This window comes from Globicephala melas, chromosome 1 (assembly GCF_963455315.2).
Source record: "Globicephala melas chromosome 1, mGloMel1.2, whole genome shotgun sequence".
NCBI lineage: Eukaryota > Metazoa > Chordata > Mammalia > Artiodactyla > Delphinidae > Globicephala > Globicephala melas.
In genome coordinates this window covers 30386806-30410883 of record NC_083314.1, presented here as the reverse complement: position 1 = coordinate 30410883, position 24078 = coordinate 30386806, and the positions used below count along the sequence as shown (strand labels likewise).

Here is a 24078-nt window from a genome sequence, read left to right as displayed (position 1 = left end):
AATTCAAAAAATTCCATACGAAATTTAACAACTGCATTACTATCTAAAATTTAAATATATATCAATATATATCCATAACTATATGTATATAGGTATAGATACAGATATATATACAAACCTTTGGAAAACAGACCTATTTTGGTCAGTTTCTAAGGGTAGTTGAGAAGAAAATTTTAAGATATTCTCAAAGAATCTTGATTTTTCTCATGCTGTGATCCTGTTATTTAATAATAGTATGTAAATATTATTCTCTAGGTCTGTGTTTAAAGAAATATATAGAAAACAAAGACCTAGCATCAAAATATGCTATATGAGAGTAGACATGCTTTCTTATGAATGCTCATAACCACTGTTTAATTCCTTACACAAAGTTTTCTGGTATTAATCAAGGACATTTGTTATTTGTTACTCTGACTCACATGGTTTAACATTACTATTTAAGAAAACCAGCTAAGTTACTGTATGTAGATTCAATGACCAGTTACATCATTAGAAGTATGAGCTGAACTGAAACTGAGCCACCTAAAATGTTTCCATGAAAGTTGACATTCAAAGCATGTTGTTAGTAAGTTTTAAAAAGAAAAATTAGTGGAGGAACAACATTTTGACTAATACTTTTACTATCAGTCCAGAAAAATGTAGATCATAAGCCATGAAAAACTGCTTTGTTGCAGTCTTCTTTCTTTCAAGTGTATGAAAGTATCAAGCACCTCAAAAGCAAAGAATGAGCAAGCAAGTAATGTCATGTTAGAAAAATGCATAGTTTTAAAAAATATTATACTATTGAACTCTAGTCATCTTACACAAAAGTGGCAATCTTTTCTTAAATAATTCACCAAGACTTTGGGACAAGTGATGGAGTTACTGCATTCTGCATTCTTCCTTTACTTTCCAAAGGCTGAGATTATGAAGTTAGACAATGTTGGTGCGCTTGCTTACCACGGGTCTGTGTACGTCCCAGAATGCTCTCTCCTGACTATCAAGGATCTTTCTTTCAATCTTGTCTCTCTTCTTGTCCACTCTGTTAATATCATAATAATGAATAATAAGTAGTGTTAATTATAGTGCCTCTCTGGACAAAAGGCCACAACTTGGACAAATCTTCCAAAAGACTCACAAGGACTCACTTTGCTTGTGCTTCTGCTTGCATAAAAATGAACTCCCACTTCCGAGCAAATGCCCTCTGCAGCCTGGCCAAGCTCTCCTGAAAAATATACCACGGTGAAGACATTCTGGTCCTCAGCTTTACGACTCCCTTCTAGTTTATCTACCATATGTACTTACCAAAAAAACAAATCAGAATTTCTAAAGGAGTAAGTGTACTTGGAATGATAAGTCATGCTCACTGAACGCAGCTAATACTCATATTAACAGTCATAGAGGACACAGGAAAACCTATTATGAATATTAATGTTGGAGAATATAACTAAAAATCAAAAATACTGAACTTACCTTATATAAAAAAAGTGCTCAAGACTAATCCATTGGATTTTCCTGTGCTCATTTTACTGAGGAACAGGAAAGCAATACTCTCTACTACTGATTCAACCAGTCTATCCAGTTCCTGAGAAAAATTTAAACCTTCAGCCCCCTACTACCCAGTTGTAGACAGTGCTTCAAGTTTAGTAAATCAGAACATAGCAACCATGTGAACAAACTACATGAGATTAATTTAATCTGCGGATGGTGACCAACATAAAGGTTTTGCAAAAACCATTTTCCCAGTGTAAATGCTCTATAATTCTCTAAGTTTGGATATCTTCATTATATATAGTATATATATATACATATATATAAGTTTTTACATTTAAGTCAATTTTAGCAAATAAGATATGCTTCCTCCTTCTTCTCTGAGTTTGTGTATTTAGAATTTCACCATCCTCATTGTGAATGATGAGAGGAAATAAGCAAGTAAGGGATATGTTAAATCATTATGCTGCCCTTCCCTGGAAATCTGATCCCTAAGATCCATGAATGTAGAAAGTTAAGAGTGCCCAGAAATGACCGTAGGCCTTATTCTTGCTCATTTTATACCTTTCTTTGTCAGGAAGTCCTTGGTACTTACAGCTTCATAGTCAGCTAGTTCCAGCCTTGCTTTGTTTTGCATTGTTCTTTTGCAGAGGTAAACCGCTGTAAAGGAAAAAAAATCAATCATCTCTCACCTGCTTATTTACATTGAGACACTAAAAATAAAAATAGAGCATTATAAACGAAGACATGTTGGTCTTTGTCATTTTTCCCCAAGTTGTAATTTTCTCTTTTTATCTTTTTTTGGACAAAATAAGTAATCTGTAACATCATTACTGAAATTCAAACATAGCAGTAATATAAAAAGGTGTTATAAGAAAATAGATATGTTTAGAAACTTGGTAACCATTTACTTTATTTCATTAAATAGTTGTCACAATTTTAGCTTCCTCAAAATATAAGGGGAAAAAAATAAAGCCTTTTCAATAAAAGATCAAATGAATGTTAAAATCTGGATATACAAATAAAACGATTTTTTAAAAAAGAATTGCATGAAGAGGGAATCACTATTTGCACATTTAATTATTTCCGTATTCTACTGTCAACTGAAATAATTTATTAATGTAAACCGAAGGCTTCTTAGAATCTTCTTTGCTGCAATCCACAAGGATCAATCATCAATCAGTCATTTTGTCACTAGGAGAGAGGAGAGTATACATCTGACCTAACTATAATCCAATAACCTTTTAATTCTATTTTCCTTGAGGACTCTGTCTTCTCCATTACCAGGCAAAGTCCATCTGGGCAGAAGATTTACAGGATAAATGACAGATAGAAAGAGGACGTTGACAGCAGCATTGCCATCGAACAATCAAATTTCTTCAGTGATTTCAGGAATATTAGTGACTCTCATGTTAATATCAAGACATTCAGAAGGGAGAAGACAGGATGTTGAAGTAGAAGGAATGGAGCTCTCTCACAAAATACCAAAATCACAACTATCTTCAGAACAACCACTGACAAAAAAGACTGTAACCTACCAAAGAAGATATTCTACATCCAAAGACAAACAGGAAGCCACAATGAGAAGGGGCATTTTCACAATATAATCAAATCTCATACCCACCAGGTGGGCAACCCACAAACTGGAAAACAATTATATCTCAGAAGTTCTCCCACAGTAGTGAGACTTCTGAGCCAGACGTCAGGCTCCCTAGTCTGAGGGTCTGGCATCGGGAGGAGGAACCACCAGAGAATTGGGCTTTGAAGGCCAGGGGACTTGAGTGCAGGAGTTCCACAGGACTGGGGGAAACAGACACGCCACTCTTGAAGTGTGCACACAAGGTTTCACGTGCCCTGGCATCCAGGACAAAGCAGTGACTCCACAGGAGCCTGGGCCAGATCTACCTGCAAGTCTTAGAGGGTCTCTTGGGGAGGCACGGGTGGGCTGTGGCACATGGTGAGGGCAAGGACACTGGTAGTGGAGGGCCAGGGAATCTTCATCAGTGTGAGCTCTCCAGGAGGCTGCCATTTTGGCACTGAGACCCAACCCCACCCAACAGCCTGCAGACTGCAGTACTGGGATGCCTCAGGCCAAACAACCAACAAGGTGAGAACACAGCCCCACCCATCAGCAGACAGGCTGCCAAAAGTTGTCCTGAGCTCACAGCCTCCTCTGAACACACCTGTTGACATGGCCCTGCCCACCAGAGGGACAACACCCAGCTCCCCCCACCAGTGGGCAGGCACCAGTCTCTCCTACCAGGAAGCCTGCACAAGTTCCTGGAAGAACCTAACGACCAGGGGGCAAACACCAGGAGCAAGAGGAAGTACGATCCTGCAGCCTACAGAACAGAGACCACAAACAGAAAGTTAGACAAAATGAGATGGCAGAGAAATATGTTCCAGATGAAGGAACAAGATAAAACCCCAGAAGAACAAGTAGGTGAAGTGTAGATAGGCAATCTACCTGAAAAAGAATTTGGAGTAATGATCATAAAGATGATCCAAGATCTCAGAAAAAGAATGAAGGCACAGACCAAGAAGATAAAAGAAATGTTTAACAAAGCGGTAGATAATTCAAAGAACAAAAAACAGAGATGAACAATAAAATAACTGAAATGAAAAATATACTAGAAGGAATAATTTTCAGAATAAATGAGGCATAAGAACAGACAAGTGAGCTGGAAGGCAGATTGGTGGAAATCACTGCCATGGAAAAGAATAAAGAAAAAAGAATGAAAATGAATGAAGACAGTCACAGAGAGCTCTGGGACAACATTAAATGTACCAACATTTGCATTATAGGGGTCTCAGAAGGAGAAGAGAGAGAGGAAAGGACCTGGGAAAATATTTGAACAGATAATAGGAGAAAACTTCCTTAACATGGAAAAGGAAACACTCACTCAAGTCCAGGAAGCACAGAGAGTCCCATACAGGATAAAACCAAGGAGGAATATGCAGAGACACATATTAACCAAACTAACAAAAATTAAAAGCAACGAGAAAATACTAAAAGCAACAAGGGAAAAGCAACAAATAACATACAATGGAATCCCAATAAGGCTATCAGCTGATTTTTCAGCAGAAACTCTGCAGGTCAGAAGGGAATGACATGATATATTTAAATGATGAAAGGAAAAAAACTATAACTAAGAATACTCTACTTAGCAAGGCGCTCGTTCAGACTTGAGGAGAAATGAAAAGCTTTACTGACAAGCAAAAGCTAAGAGAATTCAGCACCACCAAACCAGCTTTACAACAAATGCTAAAGGAATTTCTCTAGGCAGAAAAGAAGAGGCAACAACTAGAAAGAAAGAAACAAACAAAATTACGAATGGGAAAGTTCACCAGTAAAGGCAAACATACAGTAAAGGTTGTAAATCATCCACATGCAAATATGATATTAAAACCAGCAATCATGAGGAGAGCACAAATCCAGGATGTTGGAAATGCATTTGAAGAGACCAGCAACTTGAAAAAATCATATATATATATATATACACACACATATACACATATATATGTGTATATATATATGAATATATATATATATAGCTAAATAAAAACCACATGGGAACCTCACATAAAAATCTACAATAGATACATACACAAAAGAAAAAACATAATAAAACACAACACTAAAGATACTCATCAAATCACAAGAGAAGAGAATAAAATAGTAAGGGAAGAAAAAAGACCTACCTAAAGAAATCAAAAACAATTAACAAAATGCCAATAAGAACATACATATTGATAATTACCTTAAATGTAAATGGATTAAATACTACAAAGAAAGGCATAGACTGGCTGAATGGATACAAAAACAAGACCTGTATATATGCTGTGTAAAAGTGACCCACTTCAGATCTAGGGACACATACAGACTGAAAGTGAGGGGATGGAAAAAGATATTCCATGCAAATGGAATTAAAAAAAAAAAAGCTGGAGTAGCAATACTCATATCAGACAAAATAGATGTAAAAATAAAGACTGTTACAAGAGGCAAAGAAGGACACCACATAATGATCAAGAGATGAATCCAAGAAGGTGACAAAACAATTGCAAATTTATGTTCACCCAACATAGGAGGATCTCAATATAGAAGGCAAATGCTAACAGCATTAAAGAAAAAATCAACAGTAACAGAATAACAGTGGGGGACTTTAACACCTCACTTACATCAATGGAGAGAACACGCAGACAGAAAATCAATAAGGAAACACAATAAGGCCTTAAATGACACATTAGACTAGATGGCCTTAATTGATATTTATAAAACATTCCATCCAAAAGCAGCAGAATACACATTCTTCTCAAGTACACATGGAACATTCTCTAAGATAGAACACATGCTGGACCACAAAGCAAGCCTCTATAAATTTAAGAAAATTGAAATCATATCAAATATCTTTTCTGATCACATGGCTATGACATTAGAAATCAACCACAAGAAAAAAAACAGAAACACGTGGAGGTGAAATATTATGTCACTAAACAATCAATGGATCACTGAAGAAATCAAAGAGAAAATTAAAAAATACCTAGAGACAAATGACAAGGAAAACATGACGATCAAAATCCTATGGGGTGCAGCAAAAGCAGTTCTAAAAGGGAAGTTTATAGCAATACAATCTTACCTCAGGAAACAAGGGAAATCTTAAATAAACAACCTAAACCTATACCAAATCAACTAGAGAAAGAAGAACTAAAAAATCCCAAAGTTAGTAGAAGAAAGAAAACATAAAGATGAGAGCAGAAATAAATTAAATACAGACTAAGAAAACATCTATGAAACTAAAAGATGGTTCTTTGAAAAGATAAACAAAACTGATAAACCTTTAGCCAGACTCATCAAGAAAAAATGGGAGAGGACTGAAATCAGTAACATTAGAAATGAAAAAGGAGAAGTTACAACAGACACCACAGAAATACAAAGGACCATAAGACACTACTACAAGCAACTATACACCAATAAAATGGACAACCTAGAAGAAAAGGACAATTTTGTAGAAAGTACAATCTCCCAAGACTGAATCAGGAAGAAATAGAAAATACAAATAGACCAATCACAAGCACTGAAATTGAAACTGTGAATCACAACAAACAAAAGGCCAGGAACAAATGGCTTCACAGGCAAATTCTATCAAACATTTAGAGAGGGGTTAACATCTATCCTTCTGAAACTATTCCAAAAAATTGCAGAGGAAGGAAAACACCCAAACTCATTCTATGAGGCCACCATCACCCTGATACCAACACCAGAAAACGATATCACAAAAAAAGAAAACTACAGGTCAATATCACTGATGAACATATACACAAAAATCCTCAACAAAATACTAGCCATCTGAATCCAACAATACCTTATAAGGATCAAAATGGGATTTTGATCAAATGGGATTTATTTCAGGCGTGCAAGTGTTTTTTAATACCCACAAATCAATCAGTGTGATACAGTACATTAACAATTTGAAGAACAAAAACCATATGATCATCTCAATAGATGCAGAAAAAGCTTTTGACAAAATTCAACAGCCATTTATGATAAAAACTCTCCAGAAAGTGGGCATAGAGGGAACATACCTCAACATAATAAAGGCCATATATGACAAACCTACAGGTAACATCATATTCAATGGTGAAAAGCTGAAAGCATTTCCTCTAAGATCAGGAACAAGACAAGGATTTCCACTCTCACCACTTTTCTTCAACATAGTTTTGGAAGTCCTAGCCATGGCAATCAGAGAAGAAAAAGAAATGAAAGTAATCCAAATTGGAAAAGAAAAAGGAAAATTGTCACTGTTTGCAGGTGACATGATACTATACATAGAAAATCCTAAAGATGCTACCAGAAAACTGCTAGAGGTAATCAATGAATTCAGTAAAGTTGCAGGGTACAAAATTAATACACAGAAATCTGTTCCACTTTTATACAACAACAACAAAAGATCAGAAAGAGAAATTAAAGAAACAATCACATTTACTATTGCATGAAAAATAATCAAATACTTAGGAATAAACCTACCTAAGAAGACAAAATACCTGTACTCCCCAAACTATGAGATGCTGATGAAAGAAACTGAAGATGACACAAACAGATGTAAAGATATACCATGTTCTTGAATTGGAAGAATCAGTATTGTCAAAATGACTGTACTACACAAGGCAATCTACAGATTCAATCAATCCCTGTCAAATTACCAATGGCATTTTCCACAGAACTAGAACAAAAATCTTAAAATTTGTATTGAAACACAAAAGACCCTGAATAGCCAAAGCAATCTTGAGAAAGAAAAGTGGAGCTGGAGGAATCAGGCTCCCTGACTTCCGACTATACTGCAAAGCTACAGCAATCAAAACAGTATGGTACTGGCACAAAAACAGAAATATAGATCAATGAAACATGACAGCAAGCCCAGAAGTAAACCCATGCACCTATGGTCAATTAATCTATGACAAAGGAAGCAAGAACATACAATGGAGAAAAGACAGTCTCTTCAATAAGTGGTGCTGGGAAAACTAGACGGCTACATGTAAAAAAAGAAATTAGAAATTTCTTTAACACCATACAAAAAACAAACTCAAAATGGATTAAAGACCTAAATGTAAGACTGAATGCTATAAAACTATTAGAGGAAAACATAGGTAGAACACTCTTTGATATAAATCACAGCAATATCTTTTTCGAGCCATATCCTAGAGTAATGGCAATAAAACCAAAAATAAACAAATGATCATCTCAATAGATGCAGAAAATTCTTTTGACAAAATTCAACACCCATTTATGATTAAAAACTCTCCAGAAAGTGGGCATAGAGGGAATGTACCTCAACATAATAAAGGCCATATATGACAAAGCAACAGGTAACATCATAGTCAATGGTGAAAAACTGAAAGCATTTCCTCTAAGATCAGGAACAAGACAAAGATTTCCACACTTTTATTCAACATAGTTTTGGAAGTCTGAGCCACAGCAATCAGAGAAGAAAAAGAAATAAAAGGAATCCAAGACACCAATCCATTAGAGATCTAAATGGAATACTGAATACTATAAAACTCCTAGAGGAAGTAATAGGTAGGACAATTTTTGACATAAATCACAGCAATATCTTTTTGGATCCACCTCTTAAAGTAATGAAAATAAAAACAAAAATAAACAAATGAGACCTAATAATCTTACAAGCTTTTGCACAGCAAAGGAAACCACAAACAAAACAAAAAGACAACCCAGAGGATGGGAAACAATATTTGCAAATGAAGTGACTGACAATGGGTTAATCTCCAAAATATACAAACAGCTCACGCAGCTCAACATCAAAAAAACAAAGAACCCAATCAAAAAATGGGCAGAAGACCTAAATAGACATTTCTCCAAAGAAGACATACAGATGGCCAAAAAACACATGAAAAAATGCTCAACATCACTAATTATTAGAGAAGTGCAAATCAAAACTATAACAAGGTATCACCTCACACTATTCAGAATAGCCATCATCAAAAAATCTACAAAGAATAAATGCTGGAGATGGTGTAGAGTAAAGGGAACCCTCTTGCACTGTTGGTGGTAATGTAAATTGATACAGCCACTATGTAGAACAGTATGAAGGTTCCTTAAAAAACTAAAAATAGAACTACCATATGACCCAGCAATCCCACTACTGGGCATATACTCTGAAAAAAATCATAATTCAAAAAGACACATGCTCCTCAATATTCACTGCAGCACTATTTACAATAGCCAGGACATGGAAGCAACATAAATGTCCATCAACAGAGGAATGGATATAGAAGATGTGGTACATATATACAATGGAATATTACTCAGCCATAAAAAGGAACAAAACTGTGTCATTTGCAGAGACATTAATGGACCTAGAGACTGTCATACAGAGTGAAGTAAGTCAGAAAGAGAAAAACAAATATCATATATTAACACATATATGTGGTATCAAGAAAAATGGTAATGATGATCTTACTTGCAAAGCAGAAATTAGAGACACAAACATATGGATACCAAGGGTGAAGGGGGGGGATGAATTGGGAGATTAGGATTGACATATATACACTACTAATTATAAAATAGATGACTAATGAGAACCTACGGTGTAGCACAAGGAACTCTACTTGGTGCTCTGTGGTGACCTAAATGGGAAGGAAATCCAAACAATAGGGGATATATGTATATGTATGGCTGAGTCGCTTTGCTGTACAGCAGAAACTGACACAGCAGTGTAAAAAAAGTATCCTCCAATTAAAAAAACAACAAACAAACAAAGAAAATGGGCAGAAGACCTAAATAGACATTTCTCCAAAGAAGACATACAGATGGCCAAAAAGCACATGAAAAGATGCTCCACATAGCTAATTATTAAAGAAATGCAAATCAAAACTACAATGAGGTAATATCTCACAACAGTCAGAATGGCCATCATCAAAAAGTCTAAAAACAATAAATGCTGGAGAGGGTATGAAGAAAACAGAACCTTCCTACACTGTTGGCGGGAATGTAAATTGGGACACTCTCTATGGAGAACAGTATGGTGGTTCCTTAAAAAACTAAAAATTGAACTACCATATGATCCAGCAATCCCACTTCTGGGCATATACCCAGAGAAAACCATAATTCGAAAAGATACATGCACCCCAATGTTCACTGCAGCACTATTTACAATAGTCAAGACATGCAAGCAACCTAAATGCCCATCGAAGGCAGAATGGATAAAAAAGATTTTGTACATATATACAATGGAATACTACTCAGCCATAATAAAGAATGAAATAATGCCATCTGCATCAACATGGATGGACCTAGAGATTATCATACTAAGTGAAATAAGTCATACAGAGGAAGACAAATATCACATGATACCACTTATATGTGGAATCAAAAAAAATGATACAAATGAACTTATTTACAAAACAGACTCACAGACTTTGAAAACAAACTTATGGTTACCAGGGGGAAAGGTGGTGGGGAGGGATAAATTAGGAGTTTGGGATTAACATACACACACTACTATATATAAAATAGATAATCAACAAGGGCCTACTGTATAGCCAGGGAACTCTACTCAATATTCTGTAATAACCTATATGGAAAAGAATCTGAAAAAGAATGGATATTTGTATGTGTATAACTGAATCACTTTGCTGTACATCTGAAACTAAGACAATATTGTAAATCAACTGTACTCCAATATACAATAAAAATTAAATTAAAATAAACAAAATATGACCAACCAAAAACAAAAAAGTTATTCAGAGCCCTCTGGAAAGTCTCATTTTCAGAATATTTTTGTAATTTTCCATAACATATGGTATTTGAGTCTCATAAAATTCAAGATAAACTCTATCAATTCTAGATGCCAAATAAATCCATTGGATAAAGAGTGTCAAATATCACTTTTTGTAAGGCTAGCCCTGGGGGATCTCTTATAAATACAACTTTTGCACTAATCTGTACCACCTTCAGTTTTTGATAATGAAATCCAGCTGATATCAGTGAGGAAATAACTTATACAAAAAATCTGAGGCCACTGAAAACACTGATGCTATTTATTCAATTTCTGCCCTCTAAGATTTCCTGTATGAAAGTCATGGGAAAGGAGAGACCAACCTTGGAATGATGCTAATATTACTACAAACACTAAAAACCTAGGATAGATTTTAGAACACTTCTCTCTATAATCTACTATGGTAATTTTATTTTTCTATTAATATTAGTAATTTTCATATGTAGATTACAAAATAACTGATTTTAAAAATTATTAATTTTCAAAATTTACAAAATTGAAAATTGAAAAACAAAATTGATATGATGTAATTTCCTAATTGGATATAATTTACACTCTCTCCTGAAGAAACTCTTAATGTACAGGCCACCGTGATTTTAACAAAATATCTAAAATGTTTTCAGCAGTTGGTGAAAGAGATTGTAATGTATATGCAACATTCCTGAGGGTATCTCTTCATGAGAGAAAGATTGAATTTTCTTAAATACCTAATTAAATAATTTCAGATTTCCTATGGAATCATCTTTAATCAAATTTCAAGCCCCATCAGTCAGCCCTCCTCTATATATATGCAGAAGGCTGCATCAGCCTCTACTTGTTTTATTGATTGTGGTCATCTAAACTTTGTTCTTTTCAAAATAAGACCCTTTTGGGAAACATATTTCTAACCTCATTAGGTAAACTAATGAATAAAGCAGGAGCAGAGTGATATTTTTAAGATGAATGTTCACTAAGAATTTATGCATCCTTTATTATAGGTAAATGCAATTTTCTTTAACTGTCTAGGAAACAAAATGAAGGTATGGACAGGCAGTGCCAGTTATAGAGCAGATGTTTCATATGTATTTGTTGAATGAGTGAATGAATGAATAAATGAATGTACAGGATATTTTCAGAAGAAGCTATTGAGAAGTTGAATTAATTCAAGTAATTTCTACTAGACTCTTTGGTAAAGAGAAAGAAGGGAAAAGGTGAAGGCTGTATTAGCAGAGTAGGGAACACTCTGAAATTCTGTTGAAAATAGACCAAATATGGTCATGACTGGAATGGCCCAAACCTCACCAATCTAGTCTAGACACGGTACAGCATGTTGACAGGAACAGATGATACTTTTATTCTTCATCAGCAGAGAGTATCAGCATTGGGCTGATATGGATGAGGGAGGAGGATCAAGCAGATGAAAAAGAGTTTCAAATTAATTCAATTTATCAAAGATTGAAAAAATGGGAGTACTTGGGCATAGTCAAAACTATGGCTCAGTTCAATTCTTTTTGTACTGATCTCTAATTATTTAGGCACTAAAAGTGCCCTATGATGTTGTGTATGGACCTAGGCCCTGGTACAAAGTATGAATACTTTTTAATATAATGCTTGAATTTTTTTCTGTACTGCCAAATTATTGAAAATACAATGAAAAAACCCATTTCTGTAGTTCTATTTAAGATATTTCCCATTATCAAGGTTTAACTTCAATTTAAAATGTAAATATATCTCTTTGCAGTAGTTTTCTGGGAGACTATAATGAGATAGTTTTGAGGACTTAAAGGGTCAACAAACAAGTAGTTTAATAGGAAGCTCTGCCACTAAGTGGAAGAAAGTTTGAGAAACACTGAAGTGTTACTCTGGCTTAAATAGTTGTGTAGTAAAGGCATAGAATTTGGCTTAAATACAACTTAGAATTTAGATGGAAAAGTCGAAGTTTCTGGGTCACATGTCTAATTGAGTAGAAAGTAAAATCTGACATCAGTTTTTCCATTTAATTTCATAAAGCTCTAAATGTAGAGTAGCCTGTTGAGCAAACACTGATACTCATGACAAAAGGGTACAGAATTGTATCACAGAGGTCGGTGAGAAAATCACTGAGATCCTAATATCTAAATATGGACAGGACATAAATATAATTCATAAAGACTAGAAATACAATTGCCAAGTAAATACTGGAAAAATATCCAACTTTCAACCAAAGTAATACAAATGTAACACATAGAGTCATAATGCAACTCTTTTTTATCTTTTAAAGTTTACTTTGTGGTATAATAATAAAAATTCAGGCAAGTTTCACAGTCTTGTTTGTCACTCTTGGGTAATTCAAAAAGTTCCAGTTTATGAATAAGAATGTGCATCCAAGTAATAGTCGAAACTCCAAGCTTGGTTTAAGGTCTTGAAGGCTTCCCCTTTCCCCCAGCTTCTGTGAAATAAGTGTGAGTGCCTTCTTTCTCCACCTTGTTTTTCTGTGTCCGCCTCAAAGTATTGTAACCAAGGCTTCTCGTCTTCTGGGATTGGAGTACAGCAAGGAAAGAGCGGAAAGGTGAGTGCTGATATTCTTACCCTACTGGTACCACCGTGATGATCTAGTGTTGCCATTCTCTGGACTTGGCAGGGGTTTAAAGTTTACTGTATTTCTCAGGTACTTTTGTGGATGCTTTGGAGAATCTCTCCCCTGCGAGATCTCCTGTGGGGATCTCTCACCTGCAGCACCCTTTTGCTGGGGCTGGCAAATGCCATAGCCCTTGATTTGTACCTTTAGCTTCTCTTTGCAATGCTGTTTGTCCCTCCAGGCTGCCTTCTAAGACAGGACTACCTCTCACACATGGCTTAGAAACATTCATGCACTCTTTGCCCTGAAAGTAGGCCACAGAACATAGCCACCTCCCTTTCAATGCCCCATCCATAGCTAGACGGCCTGTCTCTTGCCCTTTGTAATTCTGAGGCCTGGAAGTTCATGGTCCAGTGTGTCGCCCGGGGTAGGTGACTGCTGTCAAGCACTCTCAGAAGCCCATTGAACTGTCTCTGGGCTTGAAGTGGAGGCACTCCCCACCCACTCCTCCCACTTGGGCTGGTGGGGGCAATGACTCCCAGCACGTAACAGCCACGAAATGAGCCTCAAGCCAATGTCTTAGCCTTAAATAATCTCAATGTGAGTTGATGGCAACTACTATGGTTTTTTTTTTTGGTACGCGGGCCTCTCACTGCTGTGGCCTCTCCCATTGCGGAGCACAGGCTCCAGATGCGCAGGCTCAGCGGCCATGCCCAGCCTCTCCGCGGCATGTGGGATCTTCCCGGACCGGGGCACCAACCCGTGTCCCCTGCATTGGCAGGCGGACTCTCAACCACTGCACCACCAGGGAAGCCCTTGGAAAGGGTTTTGACAATGAGTAATAAAGCCTTAAAACATTCATGGCCATTGTTCCAGTACTTGCTCTTCTGAGACCATAACCCAAGGAAATAACACAAGAGGCACCAGAGACTTAAGCATCCATGATGTGGATACAGGAATGACAATGGGGAACAGGCAAAGAAAGCATGCATATTTGTTCAATGAGATATTATATTGCCATTCAAAGTGTGTGCAAATTGTTTTACCTCAAAGTTGAAGTAGTTTAAAATTTAAAATCCTTAATCCCTCATTGTAAAAGTTCAGACAATGTAGAAAATATATAAATATTAAAGTAAAAAATCATTGTCAAGTATAATCTCACTGCCACTATTTTGGTATATATTCTGGGTTTTCTCCTTCTATATACATCCACTACTATACACATGAATATGTATATTTATATAAAAATCTAACTGCATATATTTATTTACAATGTACTCAAACTGTACTACAAATGCTGTCTTAGAAACTTTTTTCTTTAATATTATATTGTGGCTAAATTTTCATATCAATAAGTGTTGCTCTTTATATTTAAAAAATTATTTCACGACAGTCCTGTGTTGAGATGTACTATAATTTTTTTTAAAGATTGTTTTGATGTGGACCATTTTTAAAGTCTTTATTGAATTCGTTACAATAATGCTTCTGTTTTATGTTTTGGTTTTTTGGCCTTGAGGCATGTGGGATCTTAGCTCCCCAACCAGGGATTGAACCCACACCCCCTGCACTGAAAGGCGAAGTCTTAACCACTGCACCACCAGGGAAGTCCCAAGATGTACTATAATTTATTTAAATGATCCCTTATTGCTGGGCACTTGGGTTATATCCATAGTTTTGCTATTATATACTAATATTTCTGCATGTATGTATACATGCATGTGTTTTACTTTTTAGAAATTGTTTATTTCCTGAAAGTGTTATTGCTGATTAGGGACTAAGCACCTTTCAAACATTTTGATCCTTAAAAACAAATTCTGTAAAGTTTAGACATGAGTGTGACTCATACCCTCTCCAACTCTGGAGAGTCTATTTTCAGCAAAGCAATCAGAATTATTCTGTTAAAATAAATCAGATTGCCACTGTGTTGAAACTCTCCATTTTTCCAACTGCTTCCCATCTCATCTCACTCTAAAAGCCAAAGTCCTTGCTTCCCCATTAAGTTGTCCTCTGACCTCCTTTCCTGCTGCTCTCTGGCTGTGCTTGAGCTGCATAACAGACGTTCTGCTTCTGGCCTTTGCTCCTTTACCTATTTCTGGAAAGCTTGGGCTCTGCCCTCAGGGCTGAACTGGTATTCTCTCAGCAACATCTCCCCTCCCCACCCCTTACTAGCCCCTTTCCCATTGCCTTCCTCCGTTCAACATTTTACCTCCTAATATACAATTTATGTATTCATTTATGTAGTTTGCTTATTAGCTTAATTTCCCCCCCTACTGCCCTCACTAGAATGTCAGCTCCAAGAGGACAGAGATTTTTGCTTGTTTTGTTTTCCCAAGTATCCCCCTGCCTACAATAGTACTTGGCACATAGTAGATGTTCAAAACAGATTTGTTGAGTGAAAACATCAATGAATGTTTACTGACTATTTGAGTACTTTTTCCTTCTGTGAGTTAGCTATTCATGACTTTGCTAGTTTTTCTATTGGGGGATTTGAAGTTTTATTTATTAGACCTATGACACACATATATATATATATATATATATATATATATATATTCCACCCCCGCCCCAGGCTTTTGGAGAGAAATTTAATAATGATACAGACATATGGCATCTGCAGTACACGTTCAGAAACCTGCTTTTTTTTTTTAACTCAGCATAACATCATTGAGATTTACTCAGGCTGTTTTCTATAGATATAGCTTGTTTCTCTTGACTGCTGTAGTCTATCCTATGACTGAATCACATATTATTTAGCCATATCCGTATATTTAAATACTTAGATGTTTTCTAGTTTTTTTCTTTCTTTCTTTTTTCTAAAGCTATTACAGGGGACTTCCCTGGTGGTCCAGTGGTTAAGACTTTGCCTTCCAATGCAGCAGGTGAGGTTTCAATCCCTGGTTGGGGATCTAAGATCCTACATGCCTCGTGGCCAAAAAACCAAAACATAAAACAGAAGCAATATAGTAACAAATTCAATAAAGACTTTAAAATTGGTCCACATCATAAAAAATCTTTTAAAAAATAAAGCTATTATAAATAATTATCCAGTGAATTATTATAGCATATACTCCTGGAATTGGTATCAGGGGTTTGAGGGACAGGCACATTCTGAATTTTATAAGACACTGCCAAATTTCTACTCATTATACCTTTTCAGCAATATGCTAATATCCTCTCCTAAATGCCAGACTTGAATTTTTGCCATTGTGGCTTGAAAGAGGTATGTTAAGTGCAACATTTTCATCATGTTTCTTTATGTGTTTTCTTATATTTCCAATAGTTTTCATATCATAGATTTTAATATAAAAATTTTTATGGATTGTTTTCTTCACTGATTTGGCTCCATTTAATACTTTGTACCTTGAACTATTTTTCATCTGGTGTATATTGCAACCCCTAATTTCATTTTCCACTGTTATTTTCACCATTTATGCTAACTGAAAGAGTCAGTTTGTTTCACTTGTCTTCCTTGTAGAAAGATATTGTTGAATTTTATTCATGACCTAACATAAAGATATTGTTCTTTTAATAGACAAATATTTATATTCATTTGTGTAAGTTAATGTTTGTTATTCCTTTTCTTATGTCATCATGTCCCTCTCTCTCTCTCTGATTGAAATTCTGTTTTCTGCCTTTTGTTACATGGAGTGTTCTCTAACTCCTACTTTAATAATTTAAAAGTAATAAAACTTGTTACTGTTCCTTTAGTGGCACTCATATATTTAAATAAATGCTTAAATACATATTTCTTGAAAGTTAACCTCAGAAATTAAACACTGTCTAATGCTTACCTTCATAAATGATGAATAACTTAACCTATCTTCACTTCCTCCTATCTTCCTAATTCTTTTAGTGACCAGAATTTATCCTATGCTCTGTCATAGTTTTTAAAAATTACTTACAGTATTCACATTCCATTTGTAAACTATTTTTAATCACAGTTATTGAATCCTGGAGGCCAGGAAGAGAAAGCTATTGTCTTGGATAATTAAAGAAAGGAAGTTTTGTTTTTGCACAACTTTTAAAAAATCTAAATTTGATGGGATGTATATTTACCCAGGAAAGGAGAGATATCACCCGTTATGGTGACCCTTCTTATTTCTGGTTTCTTTTGGTGTTTGCTCACTCATTTTGGAGTGAGGCCACTACACTGATGAAGGTGAGCTGGAAAAGATGTTGATAATCCTGGGTTCTCTGTGGTAGCTGTTGGCCAGCAGCAACTACCCTTCAAGGTACTTCATTGCTCTTCTCTCAGTCTCTCCCCTCTACTCTTAAGCTTGCTTCCCAAATGTCTGAGAGAACCTGAGATGCTTTATGAAATCTAGGTCAGGGACAAAACATTAGCCAATGCTGTCTTTTCCAATGCTGTGTTTAAGCCTAAGAAACCTTGATCCAAGATGGAGCAAGTCTTTCTCTGCCATCCAAGACTTACATCTCTAGCTCTCATGTATAGATATTGGAAATCATTAATGGGTTGGTCAGAATTTCATCCAATTTCATTCTATAAAGCTGCCCTAATTTCTTGAGAAAAGAAATGATATCACCATCTTCCTGTCTTGACTAAATTCCATTGATTCCAGAAAAGAGATACATCTTTCAAGTGAGTGATGTGTGGCATCACTCTCGAATTTTCACTGTTCTAATGATACATTCTAGTCTAGATTTTCTATCTTTGTTTTTTATTCCATTCAGTGGTGAGGGGGAGCAATATGGGAAAATTTCTGGGAAGTATGCTGTGTCAGTCAGTTTTTCTTACACCTACCCAAAGATGCAAATATATTTTGTAATTATATCTATGCTGAATGGACATATATTTAAAACCTCAATAATTTTTGGACCTTTTAAAAACAAAGTGAAATTAATCTTAATTTCACTCTGAAAAAAGAGATAATTATCTTCTTTAAAAACATAGTTTCCAAAGTAATTCCTTGGAAGTACTTTAAATTTGCTGTTAATACAGTACTATAAAATCTAAGAATCATTTAACTATTTAGTCATTAGGAATGCACTTAGAGGAATGAAAAGGTAAGAAATAACAGTAATTAAGGTAATTTTATTTTTTTAAATTTATGACTCTACAGCAACTCAAACATTAACAGCAAGATAAATTAAATCTTAAAAGAAAACTAACTAGGAGAATATATTATACAAATTATTTTTAAATTATTTAATTTTCTGACTATGTTAATAATGAAGACTATGTTATTATAAAATAGGAGTATGAATTTGTTACTGTATGGGATCAAATGCCTTTATTAGAGAAGATTTATCAAGATAAAAACCCAGAAGAAAAACTAAGTGAAGTGAAGATAGGCAGTCTACTTGAGAAAGAGTTCAGAATAATGATCTTAAAGATGATCAAAAACTCAGGAAAATAATGGATGCACAAAACACAGGAAAATAATGGATGCACAGAGCGAGAAGTTAGAAGTTTTTAACAAAGAGTTAGAAAATTTAAAGAACAACCAAACAGAGATGAAGAATACACTAGAAGGAATCAATAGTAGACTAAATGATTCAGAAGAAGGGATCAGTGAGCTGGAAGACAGGGTAATGGAAATCACCACTGTTACAGAAAAAAGAAAAAAGAATTAAAAGAAATGAGGACAGTTTAAGAGACCTCTGGGACAACATCAGTTGCACTAATACTCACATTATAGGGGTCCTAGAAGGAGATGAGAGAGAGAAAGGGACCTGGAAAATATTTGAAGAATAATAGCTGAAAACCTCCTTAACTGGGGAAACGAGACAGTCACCCAAGTCCAGGAAGCCCAGAGAGTCCCATATAGGATTGACCCAAAGAGGAACACACCAAAACACATTGTAATCAAAATGACAAAAATTAAAGATAGAGAATATTAAAAGCAGCAAGGGGAAAGCAGCAAATAACATAAAAAGGAGCTCCCATAAGGCTGTCAGGTGATTTTCAGCAGAAACTCTGCAGGCCAGAAAGGAGTGGTATGATATATTTAAAGTGATGAAAGGGAAAAACTTACAACCAAGATACTCTACTCAACATGGTTCTCATTCAGATTTGATGGAAAAATCAAAAGCTTTACAAACAAGCAGAAGATAAAATAATTCAGCACCACAAAACCAGCTTTACAGCAATCTTAAAGGAACTTCTCTAGGCAAAAAAGAAAAGGCCAGAACTAGAAACAAACAAACAAAAAAATATGGCATGAAAAAGCTCACTGGTAAAGGCAAACATAGATTAAAGGTATGAAATCATCCACAAACAAAGCTAGTAGGGAGGTTAAAAGACAAAAGTAATGAAATCATCCACCTCAGCAATAAGCAGTTAAGGGGTACACAAAACAATTATATATAAAATATGCTATCAAAAACTAATTGTGGGGGGCTTCCCTGCTGGCTCAGTGGTTAAGAGTCCTCCTGCTGATGCAGGGGACATGGGTTCGTGCCCTGGTCCGGAAGGATCCCACATGCCATGGAGTGGCTAGGCCCGTGAGCCATGGCCACTGAGCCTGCACGTCCGGAGCCTGTGCTCCACAACCGGGAGAGGCGACAACAGTGAGAGGCCCGCGTACCGCAAAAAAAAAAAAAAAAAAAATTGTAGGGGAGAAGCAATCAAGGTCGTGGAGGAGTAGGATGTGAAGCTCACTTCCTCCCACAAATATATCAAAAATACGTCCACAGGTGGAACGATTCTCACAGAGTATCTGAACTCTGTCAGAAGAACTCAGACTTCTGAAAGGGCAAGAAAATCTCCATGTAACTGGGTAGGACAAAAGAAAAAAAAAAAGAAAATGAGAAAGGAATCTGGACAGGACCTGTGCCCCTGGGAGGAAGCAACCTGGGAAGTCCCCTCACTGGCAGGGAAATCAGGCAGGACAGAAGGGGGAGCTTCATAGCCTCGGAGGAGATTGCAGTAACCGGTTTGCAGCAGGTAGAACAGAGAGAGACCTGCACAGATGGTCAGTGCCACTGCCCTGCACTCCACAGACTGAGATCAGTGTCTGCTGGTGTGGGCATGGGCTGGGTGCTGGAGCTGGGCTTTGGAGATCAAACCCAGGGAGAAGACTGGTATGGGATTAGTGGAAACAGACTGAAGAGGCTGGAGTCTGGTGCAACTGCCACTGAGGGTGTATGCAGGGGAAGCCTGGCCCACCTTAGAGGCCAGGTGCCATTGTTTGGGGGGTGCATGAGGGCAGTGGGGAGACCTGCCATTGCAGGCTTTTCCCTTGCATGTACTCTCAGGTGGCAGGACACCACCTACATGAGGTACAAATCGCTAGCCACTGCTGCCACACCCCCTCAGGCTACAGCAGTGGTTGCAAGCCAGCACTGCCACCCTTACAGAATCCAGGAGCAGTTGCAAGCTGCCACCACCACCCCATCACCCCCCGCTCTGGGCTTAAGGAACAGTCACAAGCCCCTACCACCACACCCCTGGGCTTCAGGATCAGTCAGAAGCCATCACCACTGCCCTTTAGGGCTCTGGGAATGGTCGTGAGCCATCTCTGCTCCCATCGTGTGCTCCAGGGGTGCACATGAGCTGCCACCACCGCTGAGGATCCCAGGACTGGGCTCCAGCCACTGCATCTGCACATCCCCTTACAAGGGGATAATGGCCAGCATACAGTGAGGAAAGAGGTGACAGGCACCCATTCTAAAAACATCCCTTGCACCAAAAATATTAAACCCACACCAAGCTACACAGGGATGCTCCCACATCTAAATAGCCCTCCAAGACAACAGTAGATAATTGTTTCTCCTAAACTCACAGAATAAGAGAAATATGAGTAAAATGAAGAAGCAGAGGAACCACTCCCAATTAAAAGACCAAGAGAATTCTCCCGAAAGAACAAACAATGAAATAGACCTCTTCAATCTAATAGACACCAGTTTCAAAAAGGAGACAATGAAAATACTGAAGGAATTAAGAAAGGCTATTGAAAGAAATGCAGAGTAATGTAAAACTGAATTAGAAACTATAAAGAGGAACCAAGAAAAAATAGAAAACTCATTTGCTGAGATGAAAGCTGAGCAATGAATAGCAGAATGAATAATGCAGAAGAGTGAATAAGTGATCTGGAAGATAGAATAATGGAAATTACCCAATCAGGACAGCAGACAGAAAGCCAAATGAAAAAATTGAAAGCAATATAAGAGACCTATGGGATAATATAAAGCATGCCAATCTATGCATAATAGAGATTCCAGAAGGGGAAGAAAGAGAGAAGGGGATCAAAAACGTATTTGAAGAAATTATGGCTGAAAATTTCCCAAACCTAAAGAAGTAAAAAGATATCCAGGTACAGGAAGCACAGAGAGTCCCAAACAAGATAAACCCAACAGACCTATACCAAGATGTATTATAATAAAAATGGCAAAAGTTAAAGGTAAAGAGAGGATTCTAAAAGCAGCAAGCGAAAAACAAAGAGTAAATAACAAGGGAACCCCCATAAGGCTATCATCTGGTTTCTCTACAGAAATGTTGCAGCTAGAAGGGGTGGTGAGATATATTCAAAGTCCTGAAAGGGAAAAATCTGCAACCTAGGATATTCTACCCAGCAAGATCATCATTTAGAATAGAGGGAGAGGTAAAGAATACCTCAGACAAGCAAAAATTAAAAGAATACAGCAATACTAAACCTATCCTAAAGGAAATATTGAAAGGTCTTCTCTAAATAGAAAAGAGGCAAGAATCTATAGGAAAGAGAAAATCACAATTGGAAAGGAAGTCACCTAAATAAGCCAGTACGCATATTAAAAAAAAATTTTTTTTTGATAACCACAATGAAGAGCAGAAGGATGAACATGAAGCTGTAAAAGAGGACATAAAAATCATAAAATGTGGGGAACCAGAGTAAGAAAATGTAGATTTTTTTTCATTTCCTAGAATGTGTTTGAGCTTATATGACTACCAGTCTAAGGCAAGTAGATATAGGAAGGGGTTAACATACTTGAAAAACAGGGTAACCACAGATCAAAAATATACAATAGTTTCACCAAAAATAAAAAGAAGAGAACATAAGGATAATACAAAAGAAAATCATCAAACCACAGAAGGAAAAACAGAAAGAAAAAGAAAGGGACAAAGAAGGAATATAAAATCAAGAGGAAAACAAGGCTTAAAATGGCAATAAATACATACCTATCAATAATTACCTTAAATGTCAATGGACTAAATGCACCAGTCAAAAGACAGAGTGGTAGATTGGATAGAAAAACAAGAGCCTACAATATGCTGCCTACAAGAGACTCATTTTAGGGCAAAGGACACACATAGATTAAAAGTGAGGGGATGGAAAAAGATGTTTCATACAAATAGAAATGATAGGAAAACAGGGGTCGAAATACTCCTATCAGGCAAAACAGACTTTAGAACAAAGGCCATAAAGAAAGATAAAGGACACTGTACGATGGTAAAAGTAACAATACAAGAAGAGGGTTTCACACTCATCAACATATAAGCACCTAATATACAGCACCCAAATACATAAAACAAATACTAACAGACATAAAAGGAGAAACTGACAGAAAAACAATAATAGTAGGAGACTTTAACACCCCACTCACATCAATGGACGGATCATACAAATAGAAAATTAATAAGGCAACAGTGATTTTAAATGATACAGTAGACCAGTTGGACTTAATAGATATCTAAAGGACACTCCATCCAAAAACAGCAAAATACACATTCTTTTCAAGTGAACAAGGAAGATTCTCCAGAATAGATCACATGTTTGGTCACAAAACAAGTCTCAACACATTTAAGAGATAGGCATTATATCAAGCACTTTTATCCAACCACAACAGTATGAAACTAGAAATTAATTACAGGGAAAAAAATGGGAAAAGCAGAAAGATGTGTACACTAAACAACATTCTACTAAAAAAACAAATGGGTCAACAATGAAATCAAAGAGGAAATTTAAAAATACCTTAAGACAAATGACAATAAAAACACAACTATACAAAATCTGTGGGATACAGTGAAAGCTGTTCTCAGAGGGAAGTTCATAGCAATACAGATTTCCTCAAAAAAACAAGAAAAGCCTTAAATAAACAACCTAACCTATCACCAAAAAGAATTAGGAAAAGAATAAGCAAAACTTAAAGTCAGCAGAAGGAAGGAAATAATAAAGATCAGAGAGGAATTAATAAAAGAGAACTTAAAAAACAATAGAAACGATCAATAAAACCAAGAGCTGGTTCTTTGAAAGGGTAAAGAAGATTGACAAACCTCTGGTCAGGCTTACCAAAAAGAAAACAGAGAGAACACAAATAAACAAAATAAGAGATGAAAAAGGAGACGTAACAACTGATACCACAGAAATCCCAAAAAAAACCCCAACAAGGGAATACTATGAAAAATTATATGCCAACAAATTCAACAACCTTGAAGGAATGGACAAGTTTTTAGAAACATACAGCCCACCAAAATGAATCAAGAAGAAATAGATAATTTGAACAAACCAATCACTAAAAGTGAAATAGAATCTGTAATTTAAAAACTCCCTACAAACAAAAGTCTAGGACCACATGGCTTCACAGGCAAAACATATAAAGAAGAACTTATACTGATCCTTCTCAAACTCTTCCAAAAAACTGAATAGGAGGCAACACTCCCAAATACATTCTATTAAGCCAATATCACTGATGAACATAGACACAAAAATCTTCAAACATAATAACCAACAATATATTAAAAGGATCATACACCATGATCAAGTGGGATCTGTCCCAGGGATACAAAGATTTTTCAACATCTACAAATCAATCAGTGTGATACACCACATTACCAATCGA

The 24078-nt window shown here is 36.3% G+C and overlaps 1 protein-coding gene across 12 annotated transcripts in view; it reads right to left on the bottom strand.

Moving 5' to 3' along the window:
* The window catches only part of RGS7 (regulator of G protein signaling 7), a 606659-nt gene that overhangs the window by 110305 nt on the left and 472276 nt on the right, over window positions 1–24078 (bottom strand). For all 12 annotated transcript variants that reach the window (XM_060309649.1, XM_060309485.2, XM_060309402.2 and 9 more), the window contains 3 exons: window positions 2066–2130; window positions 1128–1204; window positions 940–1021 (listed from right to left, as the gene is read on the bottom strand). In XM_060309649.1, the coding sequence (XP_060165632.1) occupies window positions 940–1021; window positions 1128–1204; window positions 2066–2130 (224 nt within the window). The remainder of the gene's footprint in view (window positions 1–939; window positions 1022–1127; window positions 1205–2065; window positions 2131–24078) is intronic.